We start from the raw sequence: 20,850 nt of genomic DNA, 5'->3' as shown, positions 1-20,850 counted from the left end.
ATATTCAGTCCTACAAGCAACTGATATAAGCAGATTATTCAATAAAGTATTTTTGCTTATGATCACTTTCCTTCTTCATTTGATTTGGGCCTCCTATGTATTTTGTAAATAACTACATCTGACTTAACTTACAGCTTTTCCAATAATTTTCCATTCAATCAGAATGTGGTTGCTTATGAACTCCTCATCCTTTGTTTACTACAGAGAGGAGACTCTAAAACCTTTCAAAATGTATCTCTATTCAGAATTTCATATTCTTCAGTCTTCATCTCTTTCAGAATATTTATGATCAACCACTTTTAATAAATAAATATTGGCTTCATAAGGAATACCAACAATTCATAACTGACATAACAGTTAGATGTATTAATTACTTAATTCATCCAGTCACACTTGTTCCTTAAATTCCATTATGAAGAAAGTCACCAAGGATGTCAAGTTTTACATTAACAGACAAAACTAGTCACCGCTGGCTGCTTCTGTAAAGTATGCTAAAAACAAATTATCACCAGTGCTGGTCTTCTCACACACATAAGTTTAGGATTGCCTCTGGATTACTTTATATATGTACTTACAAGACAAACAGCTACTTTGAAGAAAATTTTCCTGTTCACTAATCATTTGCTGTTTTCATCTTCTACTTATAACAAAGCATCGGCTTTCTACACCATGCTGAAAGAAGCCCCAATTTGGATAATACAAATATTAGACTTATGCAGAATTTACATGAAAGAAGCCCCAATTTGGATAATACAAATATTAGACTTCCGCAGAATTTACATCTCTGAATTGAAATATCCTGATAAATTATAGGAGGAGTGGATGATGAGATATACTTTTTCTTTGTTTTTGAATATGAGGGGATTTTCAATATCCTGCTGGTTGTTTACTAGCACCTTTTATAGGTTTTTGCACCAAGTTTAAAACTATGTTCAAAACTGTAGTCTATATGAGAATTATTTTTACTCCTAATATGTGATTGTGAATTATACATTTCATCCTAAATTCACTCTTGTTGCTATTCACAAGTACAATTAGGGAGTATTTGTATTGACATATAAGTGTAAGAATCCCTAGGTCCATGAAGGGGCTTCTGAGGATGTTCAGTTATCAATTTTATACACAATTTTTACAGAATTTCAAACAAAGGAAAATTCAGGATGGAATATAACAATATTATGAAAAGTAAAGTTGCTACTCACTATATAGCGGAGATGCTGAGTCACAAATAGGTACAACAAAAAGACTGTCACAAATATTGCTTTCAGCCAGTAAGGCATTCATCAGAATAGACAGCAAACACAGACATACACACTCAAACAAATGCAACTCACACACACACATGACCGCAGTCTCAAGCAACTGAGGCCTTAGTTGCCTGAGACTGCAGTCATGTGTGTGTGTGTGTGTGTGTGTGTGTGTGTGTGTGTGTGTGTGTGTGTGTGTGTGTGTGAGAGAGAGAGAGAGAGAGAGAGAGAGAGAGAGAGAGAGAGAGAGAGAGAGAGTTGCATTTGCATGAGTGTGTATGTGTGTGTTTGTCATCTATTCTGATGAAGGCCCTACTGGCCAAAAACTATGTTTGTGGCAGTCTTTTTGTTGTGCCTATCTGCGACTCAGCAGCTCCGCTATATGGTGAGTAGCAACTTACCTTTTCATAATATTTTTAAAGAATTTTGTAGAATTAAACCTTTTAGACATTAGCTGTATTGCCCCAGAATATTACACCATAGGGCATTATTGAGTGAAGGTAAATGAAGTATCTCAGCTGTCCCTTCTGCCTGTCAATACAATTAGAGAGAGTTCTAAATGCAAAGTAGGCATAACTGAGCTGTTTGGTTAACTTATCTACATCCTGGTGCCACATAAGTTTATTATCCATCTGAATGCCTAGAAACTTCACTCTTGGAACTTCAACCATTGTGTACCCATTGATCTCTAATTCTGGTACCTATAAGTTTGCAGTTAAGTATTATGAGTTTTTCTTTAATTACGGGTTAAGCTGTTAGCTGTGGACCATATGTTATCATATTCCATTATTCTTCTGGCTGCTTCTAACATTTATGTGTTTAGGCTCTTTATCTATATATTTGAGTCACAGCAACTCCATAGGTTTTCAAGAGTCCTCCAGTCTCCCAGTTAGGCCAAGAAAAGGAGTGGAAAAAAAGCAGTTCATATTGCAGGATGCAATATTTAATATTTCTGCCATTCTGAATTTAGTCTTGTTTCCATGATACCATTTGTTGCTAAGATATGATTCCTTACATATAAGGGGAATGCCCTTAACACCACATCATTCCCGAATAGAATTTTATGACCTATGTAATAAAAGGCAACAGAAAAAGATAACAGGAAACGTCAAGAGGGCATTTTTTCTTGTTCAGTTCTACAAGATCTGAGTTCTTAAAAGCAAATATTGCATTCTCAGTAGAGAAGCCTTTTCAGAAGCCAAATAGAATTGCTGTTATGATGTTACTCTCAGAGTGATGGTTCAGTATACTGTTGTAAGCTACTTTATCAAAAATTTCTGAGAAACAGAAAGGAGGTTGATGGGTCTTATTTCCACTTTTGTGAATGGGTACTACTACTGCATACATGTCTTTCAGCAACTTCATTTTTAATCATTGACAGGTTGTAAAGGTAACTCAAGGGGCTAACACATGATTTAGCAAACCTGATGTCTCGTGGTGGAGTATGCTATGCTGATCTGAGTAAATCTAATGGATCTGTCTATGATGGACAGTTTTTGGTACCCATGTTTTCAGCTACTGCAAATAGGAATTAATTGGATTTAGTTGCCAATGACTTAAATTTAATGTCATCTGCATTACTCTTACTATCATCAAGGAGTGTATATCATTTTCCCTGTCAATTTTATTTGTTTTATGCCTAATAACACTTGTCAACAGCCATTTTGTATTTGGGATATGATATATCAGTTGTTATATATTCTGGTGTGCAGAATCTGAATCCACCTTTCAAAATGTCCCTGCAGTTAAGATTTTCGAGTTTTGTAAAGAGTTTTTCTACTGCCAGGCATTCAACCATTCCAAAAAAACTTTCCTAAATTGAGTGAAGCAAAGCTGAAAGAAGGTATAGTTGGTGGATCACAAACAAGAAAAGTGATGAAGGATCCACCCAGTGATATGAAACTCACAATTATCAAATTAGTCACTGGTCACCTTACAGAGCAAATTGTGAAGGACTTTTTTGGGTAACAAAAGAGATGATAACTATGTTTCCATTATAAATTATTTGTTCTACAGCCGCTAGAACATGGGGTGCAGAACGTCATTTAAAATTCACTTTTAACATTCCCACCTTGATTTATTTTCAGAAAATTTCGGAGCCATAAGCAGTGGGCAGGGTGAATGCTTTCATCCAGACGTCTGTACAATGGACCACTGTTATCAGTGTCACTGAAGCCCTTAGATGATGAATGATTACTGCTGGGGTCTTGTTAGGGAGAGTGATGAAATGACAAATGAAAGAAGAGCACCATTGTCACAGTTTTTGAATATCAAAGAACATTAAAATTGAAAATATATTGTCAACTAATTTAGCACTCATATTGCTGTCATGTCCATGTATACATTTTGTCTGGGTACAAGATACTTTGATCCAAAATGTTAGTCAGCCTTTCTTTCAGCTTCCACTGTAATTGTCTGACCCACTGCAAAGGAAAACCCAGTTCATAGTCTTGTAAGAATTTTTTAGGAGAGAATGAAATTCCTCCTCTACTGAGCGTCCTTGTTAACTTTTCTCCCATTGTTCAGACCATAAATTTCTGTGAATAGGGTAACTGAGACAACATAACTCTGTAAAACTGTACGTTTAACTTGGTAATGTAACACCTTTTTCTCCTCATTTTTAAGGGGGGATTTGAAAAATCTGATTGCAGTTTGCATACATCTTACATCAGTAGATGTATGTATTTTCTCCACACTCAAAGAATTATCATGTTAAAAGTAATTTTTCATTCATTATCCTAAGTAAAAGTTAGGAGAGTAGTATTTCATTACTGGACACCACAAGGAAAAAAGTACTGGCAGAACTCCTTAGAAAGACTTAAATTATGACTGAGGGAGAGTTTAATAGCACACCAACCAGAAACTTCAGGTTAAGTGCCAGTTTAATTTTGAAGCATCTGAGAAATCTGAATTGACAGTGTCTTAATTATAATTTTGACAAATGCTTAAAAGTGCTGGGTACATTTATTTCACTTCTTTCTTTGCTAGGATTTTGTAATATATTATATAATTAAACAATAAATTATTGTACTTTGATTCATTACGAAATATTAGCAAACAAGGGAGTGTTTAGTGAATGTGAGAATTCAGAACGGATGTAATTCAATATTTATTTTCATAATTAGTAGGTACAGTTGATTTAATGAAATGGTTCTACAAAGTTTAAGTGCATAACATGTTCATCAATAGTGAATTTTCTGTAAAACTATAGGTCAGTGGAAAGTGTGAGAATATTTTGTCATTAAGTACAAAGAAATGGTGGTAAATATGATTCTGTTGTTATCTAGAAAGGAGTTTTGAAAGTGTTTCTATCCTACAGAGCATTATAATATTATATCACATGACTTCCTTTTTACTTGTGAGAGTATGTAATGCCATTTTTTTCTGACATAAAAGAAATGCTAAGTTAAAAATCAACAAAAGACCAAACAGAACCACTACAGACTACTGGAGTATATAAAATTAAGTAAGTGTTAAGTGTAGGGGAGAGAGGCCATGGAGTTAAAAATGGCTGAAAGGGCACAAAGAACATGTGTGGTGCCTCAAGCAATGCAAAAAGCCAGTCATAGCTGAACATATCCTATTGTCAGGACAAAGTCTTTGGGAATGTTCAAAAATTTAATAAAAGCACCATACAATATAAACGGAAAGTCAGACAGGCGGTCAAGATTGTTAAACACCCAAACAGTTTTAACTGTGATGACATCCTTAGGTTGCTGGTGACATGGCTGCCTGTCCTTAGTGCTACAAAGATGATACCAGAATATGCAAAGATAAATGCAATTTGTACCCTCATCCCATTCCCTAGGCTCTACTACAGCAGTGAACAATTCCCCAACCACAGCAATATTTTAACAGCCTATCATGAACATTTACGGTGGTAAATGTTGGAAATACTCTCCTTAAATTCTCAGAAATACGATAGTGCACATATGTGTGCAGCCAGTTTCTGGGAGAAGGCTTCAGGCTGAATATCAAATCAAAAGATTTCTTGCAAGAGTGACATGGTACCAAAGCCTGAGAACTTTTAATCTCACAGTGAATGTAATATGATAAAACTAATTTGAATTATAAGACAGAAAGGGATAAAGTGCATCATGCTTAAAATCACATTCAAATTCACCTAGTGTGCTCTATTCATTTTTTTCCATTTAGATGTGAGATTTACTAGATCCAGTTCTTCATTCATTATTTTGTTGCTATCGACTGGTTTCTGTGTGCTTCAGTGTTTTAACACAGATAACACAATACAGCAGAGACAATGATTTCATTAACTTGTAAATGAAAAATTTATCTTCAACTCCTTATATTCATGTTACAGTGGTATACACATCAGTTAATTCAAAATTCCAAGGATCCAGCATATACATGGGGTTTACATGATGATGATTCAAATTTTTAGGGGTGACGGAGAAGGCTAAGTGTATCAAATTGAGGTAAGCAAATTTGATCTGTAAATGACCAAGTCAAAAGTTAGAAGCAAAAATCGTTCTGACATCTCTGACAGCAGACCTTTTCTATTGAAAGCTCTATGCTTGCCATATTTTGGAAGGAAACAGTATGGACCAAATCAACAAAAACGTCCAGTAAAGATGGGCTCTAAAGTGCATACTTTGAGAGCTTTGAGCACTTTTTCATTTTTGCTACTGTGGAACACATATCTTCTACTGAACAAGAGCTCATTGCTCCTAAGGTATGCACTTTGGAGCCCATGTTTCCCAGACATTTTTTCTTGTTTTGGTCCATTTTACCTGCTCACAAAATATGGAAAACAAAGAGCTTGCATAAGAAGAGGCCCACCGACAAAGGTATCACATGATTTTCACTTATAATTTTTGACTTGGTTGTTTCTGGACAAGGGTCCATTGCCTCAGACTGATACATTTATTCTTCTCCATTATCCCTGAAAGTTTGTAACACACCACAAAATCACCCTGCAGGTTAAGTGTTGCTATCATTTGCACATAATTTCTCAGTTGCCATTCATGAAATGATTGCATAAGGCCACAAATATCCCTGCCATACACTATGCACTTGAAAGCAATGTAGATATAAAGATACAGGACTAGGGGAACTTTGTCGTCTGAAATTTTACATCTTTCGTGTTTTCAAAATCACTTTGAGTACTATATTGTACCCGCCCAGCAATTAAATTTCATGTTAATTCCTGAATTTGATGTAATTTACATTTCTCTCCTTTGTACTCCTCAGACAAAGTGAATATTAAAGAAAAAATATTGCACATAATAACAATTATCTCATTTAAGTGAAGTGTGAACTTACCCAAGACAGCATTAATTCCAACATCAGAGAGATATTTAGCATATTTTGGTATGATATCAAGATTGACACTCTGTGCACTGAAAAAAAGACAACAAATTACATTTAAGCCTGTTTAAAACGCAGCACCAGGAGTATGAAAGCAAATATGTAGCATAAAGTAAATTCTCTGTATGATCATGTGCAATAATAACCAATGCAAACAGAGAATATTATTACCAACCTGTCTCTCTTGAAAGGAGTCAACACTGGTGACATCAACCCCTGGAAGTGGTACTTCTGTAAACATAATCATAATTTGACAATCATGTCACCAAACATTGACCAAGATAAATTTGAAAGATTACTTTGCTTTATCAACAAATTAGCAGCATTTGTCAAACTTTTTATGCATTTTGAGAAGGTTATAACTTAATATTAGTAACATTAAGCTTTACTGTAGATTCATTTTCAAGAAATATATTGTGAGGCAGTGACAACCTCTATCACAAATTTAATGGTAGTAAAATGTTCACAGCAAAAACAAACTGAATAACTCACCAAAATTATTTCAGTACAGTGAGATAGGAATCTAATTTCTAAAGAATGTATTTGTCAGGCAGTAGAATGCATCAAAATAGATACCAAATGCTGAACTTTCACTTTCAATGACTAATAGAGCAGACCTGACTTTGATAAAACAGCTAGATTTGTGACTGCTACGCAGCATTATACATGAGAAAGAACTAAAAGATCAATATTACATTGCAAGTTTTTGGTAAGAATATGACTATTTGTTGGAGCACACCAAAAAAATCATTGCAAGTTTTTCGTAAGAATATGACTATTTGTTGGAGCACACCAAAAAAATCATTTTAATTTCATTACCAGTATATCTTTTACAAGCCAATATCTTTGTGTATGTCTTAGTTAAAATAGACAGGCAGAAAAGTTTCCAAATATTAATGCAGGAAAAATTAAAGAAAAAAATCTGCACAGCTTATAAGCAATTGATTTTCATTCAAAATTTTGGTGCTCCAATAGTTTTTAAAAGATAAACCCCATTAAAAAGGACAAATTCCCAAATTCAGAACTGCCCTAGTGAGAAATTGAATTGAAGATGGCTGTTAAATCGGAGAGAGTGTACTGCTGCCACCATGGTGAACATGTCTTATCACTGGGATGTCATCAAACCTGATACTGGCCTTTGGTGTGACAATCAAGTGTAGGATGGGCAATAAACACAATATCAGTGCATCTTACCATGGTCAGATCATAAGTTAATGATGCATGGGACACTCCATCTTCAAGATTGTGCAAGCACTAGAATTTTCACATACTGCATTTTTTTTTTCAACAGAAAATACTATATTCACTGATCAAATATTAAATGCTCTGAATAACTGCATGTTGCCCATTGGGATATTTTGTGATCTTTCAAAGACTTTTGACTGTGTGAATCATGAAAGTCGTCTAGATAAGCTTAAGTATTGTGGTATGAGTAGGGCAGTGCGAAAATGGTTTGATTCATATTTAACTGAAAGAATGCAGATGGTTTAAATTAACAGTGGAGATAGTCTGCAAAAATCAGTAGAGTCCTCTAACTGGGGCGGTATGAAGAATGGTGTCCCACAGGGTTCGGTCTTGGGCTCCCTATTGTTCTTAATATATATTAATGACTTGCCACTCCATACTCATAAAGATCCAAAGCTGGTTCCTTTTTATCATGATACAAGTATAGTAATCACACCTAACAAGCAAGAATTAACTGGGAAATTGTAAATAATGTCTTTCAGAAAATTATTAAGTGGTCCTCTGCAAATGGACTATGACTAAATTTTGTTTCCCAAATAACAAAACTCATCCACTATCTGATGTGTTTCATTTCCTTTTCATTCTTTTTTGGAGGTGTCTCTAATTCAATTGCTCATGAGCACATACTGACAGAATAGAACAGTCAGATGATCAATGAATTCATTCACTAATTATGATTAGAATTTAAAAATAACTATCATTATGCAATATGAAAGACATTTTGGTGTTTTTTGCAATGAAATCTGTGAGAAATTCATATATAACTGTAGGAATGTACCAGGGTTGTGTGTGGAGATTTAGCTCTTCATGTTGGTTGTTAATCATATGGCAGACATAGCCTCAGACTTTCTGCAGATGATACAGCTATGTAGAAAGAAGTACTATCCGAAAAACAGCTGCACAAGCATTCAGTAGAATATTGATGACATTTCAAAGTCTTACAAAGAATGGCAACTTGCCATAAATGTCAAGAAATGTTAAACTGAACATTTCACAAAATCAGCAAACTTAGTATTCACTGATTACAGTATGTTCAACTTACATCTGGAATCAGTCATCTCATACAAATACCTAAGTGTAGCAATTTGTGGGGGCATGAAGTGCAATGATCGCATAGGCTCAGTTATAGATATATCTGGTGGTAGATTTTGGTTCAATTGCAGGGAACTGGGAAAATGCAGTCAGTCTACAAAGGAGACTGCACAAAAACCACTAGTGCAACAGATCAAAAACTATTGCTCATATGTTTGGGATCCATACTAAATAGGTCTAACAGAGGATACTGAAAGTGTACAAAGAAGAACAACATGAGTAGTGACAGGTTAGTTTCAGCCACAGGATAGTGTCATGGAAATGCTGAAAAACTGGGACTAGCAGACAGCTGAATGTAGATGTCAGCTACTGTGAGAAAGCCCACTTGCAAGGTTTCAAGAACTAGTATTAAGTGAGGAATCTAGAAATATAATACTATCTCCTGCATACTCCCTATTGGGGCCACAAAGATTAGATTAATTAAATGTGCACAGAGACTTTCAAGCAGTCATTCTTCCAACAGTCCACATGAAAAGGGAACAGAAAGAGACCCTGATAGATGGTAGAATGGGAAGCAACCTCTACCATGCACTTTACACTAGCTGCCAGTCCTGTTTGGCCAAAAGCTTTGTTTGACAGTCTTTATGTTGTGCCTATCAGTGATTCAGCATTTACGTTATGTGGGAGTAGCAACTATCCTTTTCATTATATTGTCATTATTCCATCCTAGATTTTCCATTTTTTTATTGTTAGATAAAGTGTTATGGAATCCACTGTGCACTCATTTAGGGCACTGTGTAGAAATACCAGATGGCAGGAGGTGTAATTAAACTGATGGTGTTCCAAGCACTGCAATGCAGCCTGTATACATTGCAGAATGCTGGAACATGGTAAGTATGTTCATTAGTCGTTGTACTCGAGGAGTGTGCACAAAGAATAATAGATCCACTTTCTGCCACCATGTGAAACTATGGCATTGTAAGCAATCAGAATGTGGTGTTGGTGCAGGAAAAGTGGAGGAATGATGAAAAACATGATAAGGATGGCCCTGGCTTGTTTATTAGGATATGGTCACAAGTTATAACATGTGTTCAATATGGTCTCCTGACTTAGCAGCATTCTGCATACATAATGCAGCACAATCAACAGTTGCTCTTAGCATGTCCACTGTAATCAGAGTGATATTTTATTGTTTGCTGTTCTCCATATCAGGAAGATTAGGGATACATTCATGATAGACATGATCTTTCACATATCCCTACAACCAGAAGTCACATGGATTCTTGTCAGGGGATCTGGAAGGCCACACATCCTGAAGTTGCCTAAAGATGATGTGGTCATTACTGAAGGTTTCTTGAAGTAAATCTTTCACCTGGTAAGTAAATTGTAATGTCATCCCCTTTTGCATGAAAGTGGTGGTGTGGACACAGCTGTGCTCTTGTAAAGCTGCAATCACATGTTGCATAAGGAGGTCCTTATGATGTGCAGATGTCACTGTACACTCAACAGGCCCACAAAGTGTCATCTTCTTGAAGAAAAGTGGGCCAAGAATGAATTAGCTTTGAAGCCACACTTCATAAACATATAAGCTGAATGCAGTGGATGCTCCTGCACAAAAAGTGATGGAGTAGAACCCTGTATGTGACAGTTCTGTGCATTCATGACACCTTGCCTCATCCATACAAAGAAAATTCCGTGGCCACATGCCGTCCATTTTCATACATGCAAAAAAGAGGAAAAAAGTTATGATGTTGTACTCTGGGGCTTCATTTGGTGCACATTCTGAATCTTGTAGGGATACCAGTATAAAATGTGCAGCAAAATCTTTTTAACTGTTGGTCAGGAGAGAGACAATTTCCATGACACAGCTCAAGTAATGGCTTTAGGATCTAAGGCATGTGCAGCAACATCAGCCATAGCTATCACAACTCCATTAACAACTGCCATGAGAATGTGATGCCTCCCTCTTCCTTGGGCACCACTTAATTAATCTGTTTCTTTAAATTTATTGATCATATTCCTTAGTCCATTTATTGACATAGGGCCTCTTACCAGTGGGGCATGGTCTTTCTTCTCAATAGCCATTGAATATGGGAAGCTCCTACCTTCTTTACCCTTGTCACCAACAGTCACTGTTGTTGTTGTTGTTGTTGTTGTTGTGGTCTTCAGTCCTGAGACTGGTTTGATGCAGCTCTCCATGCTACTCTATCCTGTGGAAGCTTCTTCATCTCCCAATACCTACTGCAGCCTACATCCTTCTGAATCTGCTTAGTGTATTCATCTCTTGGTCTCCCTCTACGATTTTTACCCTCCACCCTACCCTCCAGTGCTAAATTGGTGATCCCTTGATGTCTCAGAACATGTCCTACCAACCGATCCCTTCTTCTAGTTAAGTTGTGCCACAAACTCCTCTTCTCCCCAATTCTATTCAATACTTCCTCATTAGTTATGTGATCTACCCATCTAATATTCAGCATTCTTCTGTAGCACCACATTTTGAAAGCTTCTATTCTCTTCTTGTCTAAACTATTTATCGTCCATGTTTCACTTCCATACAAATACTTTCAGAAAGGACACTCGATGTTAACAAATTTCTCTTCATCAGAAACGTTTTCCTTTCCATTGCCAGTCTACATTTTATATCCTCTCTACTTTGACCATTATCAGTTATTTTGCTCCCCAAATAGCAGAACTCCTTTACTACTTTAAGTGTCTCATTTCCTAATCTTATTCCCTCAGCATCACCAGACTTAATTTGACTATATTCCATTATCCTCATTTTGCTGTTGTTGATGTTCATCTTATACCCTCCTTTCAAGACATTGTCCATTCCGTTCAACTGCTCTACCAAGTCCTTTGCTGTTTCTGACAGAATTACAATGTCATCGACGAACCTCAAAGTTTTTATTTTTTCCCCATGGATTTTAATACCCACTCTGAACTTTACTTTTGTTTCCTTTACTGCTTGCTCAATATACAGATTGAATAGCATCAGGGAGAGGTTACAACCCTGTCTCACTCCGTTCCCAACCGCTGCTTCCCTTTCATGTCCCTCGACTCTTATAACTGCCATCTGGTTTCTGTACAAATTGTAAATAGCCTTTCGCTCCCTGTATTTTACCCCTGCCACCTTCAGAATTTGAAAGAGAGTATTCTAGTCAACATTGTCAAAAGCTTTCTCTAAGTCTACAATACAAATGCTAGAAATGTAGGTTTGCCTTTCCTTAATCTTTACTTCTAAGATAAGTCGTAGGGTCAGTATTGCCTCACGTGTTCCAACATTTCCACGGAATCCAAACTGATCTTCCCCGAGGTCAGCTTCTATCAGTTTTTCCATTCGTCTGTAAAGAATTTGCATTAGTATTTTGCATCTGTGGCTTATTAAACTGATAGTTCGGTAATTTTCACATCTGTCAACACCTGCTTCCTTTGGGATCGGAATTACTATATTCTTCTTGAAGTCTGAGGGAATTTCACCTGTCTCCTACATCTTGCTCAAGAGATGGTAGAGTTTTGTCAGGACTGGCTCTCCCAAGGCTGTCAGTAGTTCTAATGGAATGTTGTCTACTCCCGGGGCCTTGTTTCGACTCAGGTCTTTCAGTGCTCTATCAAACTCTTCACGCAGTATCGTATCTCCCATTTCATCTTCATCTACATCCTCTTCCATTTCCATAATATTGTCCTCAAGAACATCGCCCCTGTACAGACCCTCTATATACTCCTTCCACCTTTCTGCTTTCCCTTCTTTGCTTAGAACTGGGTTTCCATCTGAGCTCTTGATATTCACACAAGTGGTTCTCTTTTCTCCAAAGGTCTCTTTAATTTTCCTGTAGGCAGTATCTATCTTACCCCTCGTGACATAAGCCTCTACATCCTTACATTTGTCCTCTAGCCACCCCTGCTTAGCCATTTCGCACTACCTGTCGATCTCATTTTTGAGATGTTTGTATTCCTTTTTGCCTGCTTCATTTACTGTATTTTTGTATTTTCTCCTTTCATCAATTAAATTCAATATTTCTTCTGTTACCCAAGGGTTTATACTAGCCCTCGTCTTTTTACCTATTTGATCCGCTGCTGCCTTCACTATTTCATCCCTCAAAGCTACCCATTCTTCTAATGTATTTCCTTCCCCCATTCCTGTCAATTGTTCCCTTATCCTCTCCCTGAAACCCTGTACAACCCCATCTCCTTAAATTCTCACCTATTTGCAGTTTCTTCAGTTTTAATCTACAGTTCATCATAACCAATAGATTGTGGTCAGAATCCACATCTGCCCCTGGGAATGTCTTACAATTTAAAACCTGGTTCCTAAATCTCTATCTTACCATTATATAATCTATCTGAAACCTTCTAGTATCTCCAGGGTTCTTCCATGTATACAACCTTCTTTCATGATTCTTGAATCAAGTGCTAGCTATGATTAAGTTATGCTTAGTGCAAAATTCTACCAGGCGGCTTCCTCTTTCATTTCTTAGCCCCAATCCATATTCACCTACTACGTTTCCTTCTCTTCCTTTTCCTACTGTCAAATACCAGTCACCCAAGACTATTAAATTTTCGTCTCCCTTCACTACCTGAATAATTTCTATTATCTCATCATACATTTCATCAATTTCTTCATCATCTGCAGAGCTATTTGGCATATAAGCTTGTACTACTGTAGTAGGCATGGGCTTCGTGTCTATTTTGGCCACAATAATGCGTTCACTATGCTGTTTGTAGTAGCTTACCCGCACTCCTATTTTTTTATTCATTGTTAAACCTACTCCTGCATTACCCCTATTTGATTTTGTATTTATAACCCTGTATTCACCTGACCAAAAGTCTTGTTCCTCCTGCCACCAAACTTCACTAATTCCCATTATATCTAACCTATCCATTTCCCTTTTTAAATTTTCTAACCTACCTGCCCGATTAAGGGATCTGACATTCCACACTCCAATCTGTAGAACGCCAGTTTTCTTTCTCCTGATAACGACACCCTCTTGAGTAGTCCCCGCCTGGAGATCCGAATGGGGGACTATTTTACCTCCGGGATATTTTACCGAAGAGGACGCCATCACCTTTTAATCATACAGTAAAGCTGCATGCCCTTGGGAAAAATTACGGCTGTAGTTTCCCCTTGCTTTCAGCTGTTCGCAGTACCAGCACAGCAAGGCCATTTTGGTTAGTGTTACAAGGCCGGATCAGTCAATCATCCAGACTGTTGCCCCTGCAACTACTGAAAAGGCTGCTGCCCCTCTTCAGGAACCACATGTTTTTCTGGCCTCTCAACAGATATCCCTCTGTTGTGGTTGCACCTACGGTATGGCTATCTGTATCGTTGAGGCACGCAAGCCTCCCCACCAACGGCAAGGTCCATGGTTCATGGGAGGGGGGGGGGGGGGGGGGTCAACAGTCACTTCACAAAAGAAATCAGTGTGCATCACCAAATGACAAACAGCATACTGACATCAAAACAGGAAACATATCACATTCTGACTGCTTATAGCATCATATTTTCACCTGGAGGCAGGAAGTGGAACTATTATTTTTTTCAGCACACTCCATGAGCACTCTGACTAATATACATACCTATGATGTTTCAGCATCCTGTGATTTATACAGGCCACACTGAAGAACTCAGAATCCCTCCCAGCACATAGAACAACTTGCTGAATTAACCAAGGAAATTTGAAACAAACATAACATAAAGTGTGATACTATTATTTTAGGATGTCCTGGAATCAATTTTGGGACAGTGTCCATTAGGCACAGAGAGCTGTAGCAGTGCTTGTTGCATCAGTTTAAGCCCACAGCTGTACATGTTGCATCAGTTTGTTAAAAATGTCTAAACAATCATTTTGCTGCTAGACACCTAAGAGCACTAAAACTGTATAATAAGTTAGCAAAAGCAAGTCATGGGGAGGACAGCTTACTGTATCCTCAAGCTGCCACAAAAAGTTCAATCCCTCCCATGGAATCCAAATGCAAATTATGAAGAAAGTCTGTGGAATGGACCCTGGATGAGCATACATACTTAGTAGAATGTAAATGGATAGATAAAAAATCTACACACTAAGTGGCGACAGGGGAACACACACACAAAAGGATTTAACTTTTACAAGCTTTCAGAGCTAGTGTCTCCTACTTCTGGCCGAAGAGCTGGAGGGAAAGGAAGAGGGGTGAAGGAAAAGGACTGGAGAGGTTTAGGGAAAGGGGTAAAATTCAGAAAAGTCACCCAGTACCCCAGGTCAGGGGAGGCTTACCAGACGGGATGAAGAGGAAAGACTGGTTGTTGGGGACTGCACCAGATGGGATTTGGAAAAATCAGAGGTTAAAGGTGGAAGACAGGGGTAATATGCAAAGCAGAGATTACTACTAAAACACTGTGCATGAGTTAATAAGAGTGAAAAGCTAAGTGTATTGTATGTAACAGAGGTGGGAGAAGGGACGGTGAAAAATACACAAGTTAGAAAATGAATGGTGTTGAAAACTGAAGTGGAGTGAATAAAAGAGTAGTTATTGTGAAGAAATGCTGAGACAAAAGAAATTAACGTAAATTAAGGCCAGGTGGGTGGCGAAAACCAAGGACATGTTGTAGTGCTAGTTCCCACCTGTGGAATTCTGAGAAACTGGTGTCTGGAGGAAGAATCCAGATGTCACATGTGGTGAATCAGGCACCAAGATCATGACTTCCATGTTGTACAGCATTCTCTGCAACAGGATATTGTGTGTTGCTTGTATACACTTTCTGCCTGTGCCCATTCATCCTGACTGATAACTGGGTGGTAGTCATGCCAATGTAAAAGATTGCGCAGCTTACCACCTGACACCAGTTTCTCAGAACTCCGCAGCTTTTCACCACCCAGCTGGCCTTAATTTACATGAATTTCTTCCATCTCAGTATTTCTTCACAGTAAATACTCCTTTCTTCACTCCATTTTAGTTTTCTAATCTTTCATCTTTTAACTTATCTATTTTTCACTGTTCCCCCTCCCACCTCTGTTACATATAAATCACTTAGCTTTTCACTCTTACTAACTCATGCACAGTGTTTTGGTAGTAATCTCTGTCTTGCATATTACCCTGTCTTCCACCTTTAAGCTCTCAGGTTTTCAAATCTCGTCTGCTACAATTTCCCAACAATCAGTCTTTCCTTCTCATCCCGTCCAGCAAGTCTCCCCTGATCCAATGTTCTGGGTGACTTTTCTGAACTGTACCCATTTCCCTAAATCTCTCCAGTCCTTTTCCTGCACTCCCCTTCCTTTCCATTCAATTCTTCGACCAGAAGAAGGAATCACTGGCTCCAAAAGCTTGTAAAAGTTAAATCCTTTTGTTTTTGTGTTCCACTACCACCTGGTGAGTAGATTTTTTATCTATTTACATTATATTATCAACAACTGATTATTTTCATTCTTACACCAATTAGTAGAGCAGAAGTGTCAACTGCTGTAGTCTTTTGGAAGGCTCGGGGTATTAAATAATCAGTGACCATCTAGTTGAAAGAGGAATTAGTCAGTCTGTTGCAGTGTCATCAAGCTTTGGACTCACCCATGTGAAGTATTTACCAGCTCCAGGAAACTAAGTAAGTTGAAACATGTCTTTTTCACTAACATTCTGGCTTTTCCATGAGTCTCACTCTTCCCACAACCACCCCTTTTTGTAGCTTGATAACAATATATTTTAAAAAAGAAAGAACTCAATTCCATGAATCGAGCTCAGAGAAACATTTGACACCAACTGGCTGTTACATCATAGTTTTTTATCTTTGAAGCTGCTATTTTTTATTTAAGTATCTCTTCATTTGTCCTCAAAAGGCTAATGGCACATGATTCCAACCTCACCACCAAGCAAAAATACCTGCCATTATTGGGAATTAACCATGGGTCATTCTAATTTTGTTCTACAATATAGAGCGAGAGCAACCATGTGTCACTGTGTCTGCCGCTGTTCGTCAACAGCATTTCATGCTTATCAGTGGCTGACATTACACTGATTGAAATTAAACCCTTCACTTCATAAATCTTTCGGGAATACATGTGTTGTGGGCACTGAACCGCAAGCCATTGTAGTACTTCTTTCTTTCAAATACTGCAATTTTACTGTCTGACTGTATGTTTCCTCCGACTTATCCTCTAGGGTGGATTTCCTGTTGACATCTGAGGTTTAACATGTCACTTTGACAAAATTATGTGTTACCCACTGTCTGGTAGTGATACAAATGAGCTACACTAGGGGAATGATAAACCCTCCTCTCTCACACTTCCAGTGTTACCATCTTTGGAAACCACAACCAGTCGGAGAAGCAACTTTCTCCTACAGCGTCTACAAGAGACAGGGCTTCCTTTCAAAAACCCTCACCCTGGAAATCCATATATCAGACAGATCCACAGACCCCATCATATTCTGAACCATTGTTCATTTATGTTGTCCCACCACCACCACCAGTGATACACAGTGATATTGGTGTGTGACCAGTCCTCCTGCCCCCTCCACACTTAACCAGAACATCAGTAATGTAATTATCCAATGGCACTGCAGTGGATATTACTGACACCTGCCAAGAACCAAGTTCCTCTTATTCTGCAATCTGTTTTGCTCTCCAAGAAGCAGACAATACTGACAATTATTCTCCAACTCTTTAACGTTACCTTACATTCTGTCAGAAGAGTATTGGCCCCAAAAGAGCATCTGGAAGTCTCTGTAGATTAGTTCATAAAGATGCCATCAGTGGGTGGATTTCCCTCTGTAGCAGTGTGAGTGCAAACTACTCCATTGATCGCTATTTGTAACGTTTATATACCTCCTGACAGGGATTAGCTGGAGATGATGACCTTTATCCAATAACTGGCCTCCTTCTCTTCTACTTGGGGATTTCATTGTGCACCACGGCCTGTGGGGAAGTACCACCTCATTTGGTAGGGACCTTCTGATTGACCAGCTTCTTTCCGATCTACATCTGTCTGCTCACCCATTACACCTTTTCAGCTATCAACCATACAGCCTCTTCCCTCAGTCTTGTGGCTTTGCTACAGTGGTCACTACATGATGGTCTTTGTGACAGTGACAACTTTCCGGTGATCCTGTCACTTTCTTGACACTGGTTGAGAGCCACTGTCACTTAGCGCCCTCTCTATCGGGATGCATCAATGATGTTGTGGGAGACGTCTTAGACATGATCACCCACACCACTGGAACTGCCTTATACAGGCCCGTTCTGTCACCAGCCAGTATCATAGTGGACCACAGACATTGCAACAGCTACTCACGACCTTTGATGGGCCCTGCGACATCTCAAGCGACATCCTTCACAGACCACACTCCTCCCTTTCAAGCAGTTTCGCTCTAAGGCTCACTATCTCATTAAACACAGCAAGAAGGAATGCTTGGTGTGCTACATTTCATTCCTGGGAACGTTTGTCTCATCATCCCAGGTGTGGGCCAAGCTCCACGGTCTTCTTGGATGCCAATAGTCAACAACTGTTCCAGATCGTTTCTTTCAGGGTGATATTTGTACTGAGACATCAGTTCTTGCTGAACTCCTTGAGAGCTTTGCAACAGCATCAGTGTCCTATTCTTACTTTGCTACCTTCAAATGCATAGAAGGCAAGTTGAAGATGTTCCCTAATTCCTTCAGCCCCTTTCAAGCCGAATTATATGACGAACCTTCCACTGATTGGAAACTGTTTCAGGCTCTTGACTCATCACATGATAAGGGTCCAAGCCTTGGTTCATAATCAGATGATCTAACAAAACAACAATTATATAGTATCATCACATCAATCCTTAAGCCAGGCAAAAACCCAGCGTCCATCTACGAGTACCAACCATTTAGCCTCACCAACATGCTCTGCAAACAGCTTGAAATGATGGTAGCCTGCCGATTATGCTGGTTTCTCGAATCACGTGGCCTTTTGTCTCTCTATCAGTGTGGTTTCCACGAGGGACAATCCACAACCAGTCCCAATAAGGTTGGAAACAGCAATCTGACAGACTTTTTCTATGTGACAACACTTCATTGCAGTCTTTTTTTTTTTTTTTTTTTTACTTACAAAATGTATATGAGACCATTTTGCGCCATCACATTTTACTTACCCTCCATGACAGACTTTCAAGGCTTCCTACGATTTTTGTTTGTCAGTTTTTATCCCTCTGTTGTTTTGGGTTGTAGTTGGTACATCGCACAGCTCCCCATGGGCACAAGAGAATAGCGTCCTGCAAGGCTCCCTGCTGAGTGATACACTCTTCCTTATCGCCATCAATGGGCTAGAGATCTCTCTGTTGGCTGAATGTTTGTCAATGACTTTTCTGTTTGGTGTGGTTCCCCATCTGTAGTCTTGGTTGAACATCACCTCCAAGGCGCCATTTGAAGAGCCTACACTTGCGCCCTTCCCCCATGGCTTCCATTTCTCTGCCGCGAAAATGCGAGTCATGCATTTCTGTCATCACACTATGGTCCATCCTGACCCAGAGCTCTGCTTGGGTTCCCAGAGCTTGGATGATGTTGCCCAATCCCGAGTTTTGGGACTCCTCTTTGACAAAAAGTTGTTTTGGTTACCCATATTCACCATCTAAAAACTAGCTTCGTGTGAAAGCTTAATGCTCCTTGATTCCTTGACCATATCTCTTGGGGTGCAGATTGTGCTACTATGCTCTGTATTTACTGGGCACTAGTCTCATCTTGATTGGGCTATATTTGCCAGGTTAGGGCTCAGTGGCACCTTCAGCCTTGAAATTGTTGGTCCCAGTCCATTATCATGGAGACAGTCTTCTTGCCAAAGTGGTGATATTCCCTCTTCAAGTTTTGGTGGGGCCAACTCCTGCTTATTTGTGCAATCACTATCCATCTATTTCCTTGTCATCCAACTTAGCAAGTTATTTCCACATACAGAGGGCGTCAACCATTACTATGCTTTTACATCTTGCACTGATAAGGAAAAATGGTCTTTTCCGGGAACATTTACTATTTTTATGGCAGAGCTGATGGCCACTAACAGAGCCATACTTAAACATACCTCCCTCAACTGTGCTTTAATTTTTAGTGATTCTCTGTGCAGTCCCCACTCCAATGATGGATGTTACTCTTATCACCCTGCAACATCAGCTATTTTCTACATCCACATAAATTCTCCACAAGCCTACAATATTGTTTTGCTAGCAATAACATAGAGTAAGCACACCACATGCAGTTACAATACTCAAATGATGTTGCAGAGTTACATAAATTTACCACACATTTGTTAAACCCCACTGGAGGGTTGTGAAAGGAGTACACTGGGGCACACTTGTACGTGGCATCAGAATAATATTTGTGGGTCCCAAGTCATCTGGATATCCCAGGGAATCAACAGGCTCACTATTTAGCTCGAGAAGCGATTACACTCCCAACTTCCTCTTTGATGATCCCACATGCGGATTTGCAGATGCAAATAAGACTTCCCCTTACTCAGAGATGGAACAACATCTGTCAGGCTGTTGGCCACTCTAATAAACTCTGCATTATCAAGGAGACTACTACTGCAAATCGTTCCTCCTTCCATTCCTGCCAGGAGGAATTCACCATCCTATGTCACCTCCACATCATACATAATTAATCCATAGTTTATTTCATGTAACGAGCCACCCTCACATTGTGGTTGCGGAGGCTTACAGTAGCTCAAGGTCTCCGTAGACATTCTGCAAGCGCCTATGGTTATCTGCGATGCTCTGGTTTTCCACCAAAAGCAACTCAATGACAGTTCTCTGCTTGGAACAGCACCTCCGTTACCGACACTATTTTAAAGACTATGTAGAGGGTCACCAACCAGAGCAACTTCATGAAACTATAGGCGCTGAAACGCGAATATTCCATCATGTCCCACAACAAATTCCGCGTTTTTTCAACCGAAATTGGCAGAGAAAAAAAGTGTTGCATTACTTATTGGACGTCCCTCGTACCTTGAGACAGAACAGTGGTTTGTTTGCAGCAGGCAAGTATCCATACAGAAAGTGCAACAACGTCTGGTACACCACAGAC

General features: G+C 38.9%; 1 protein-coding gene across 2 annotated transcripts in view; it reads right to left on the bottom strand.

Moving 5' to 3' along the window:
• Positions 1–20,850, bottom strand: part of LOC126259658 (N-acetylneuraminate lyase-like) — an 86,336-nt gene that overhangs the window by 19,180 nt on the left and 46,306 nt on the right. For both annotated transcript variants that reach the window (XM_049956589.1, XM_049956590.1), the window contains exons 2-3: positions 6,751–6,806; positions 6,531–6,607 (exon numbers count right to left, since the gene is read on the bottom strand). In XM_049956589.1, coding sequence (XP_049812546.1) covers positions 6,531–6,607; positions 6,751–6,806 — 133 coding nt within the window. The remainder of the gene's footprint in view (positions 1–6,530; positions 6,608–6,750; positions 6,807–20,850) is intronic.

Source organism: Schistocerca nitens, chromosome 5, assembly GCF_023898315.1.
Source record: "Schistocerca nitens isolate TAMUIC-IGC-003100 chromosome 5, iqSchNite1.1, whole genome shotgun sequence".
NCBI classification, from domain to species: domain Eukaryota; kingdom Metazoa; phylum Arthropoda; class Insecta; order Orthoptera; family Acrididae; genus Schistocerca; species Schistocerca nitens.
This window is presented reverse-complemented; position numbering and strand designations above follow the sequence as displayed.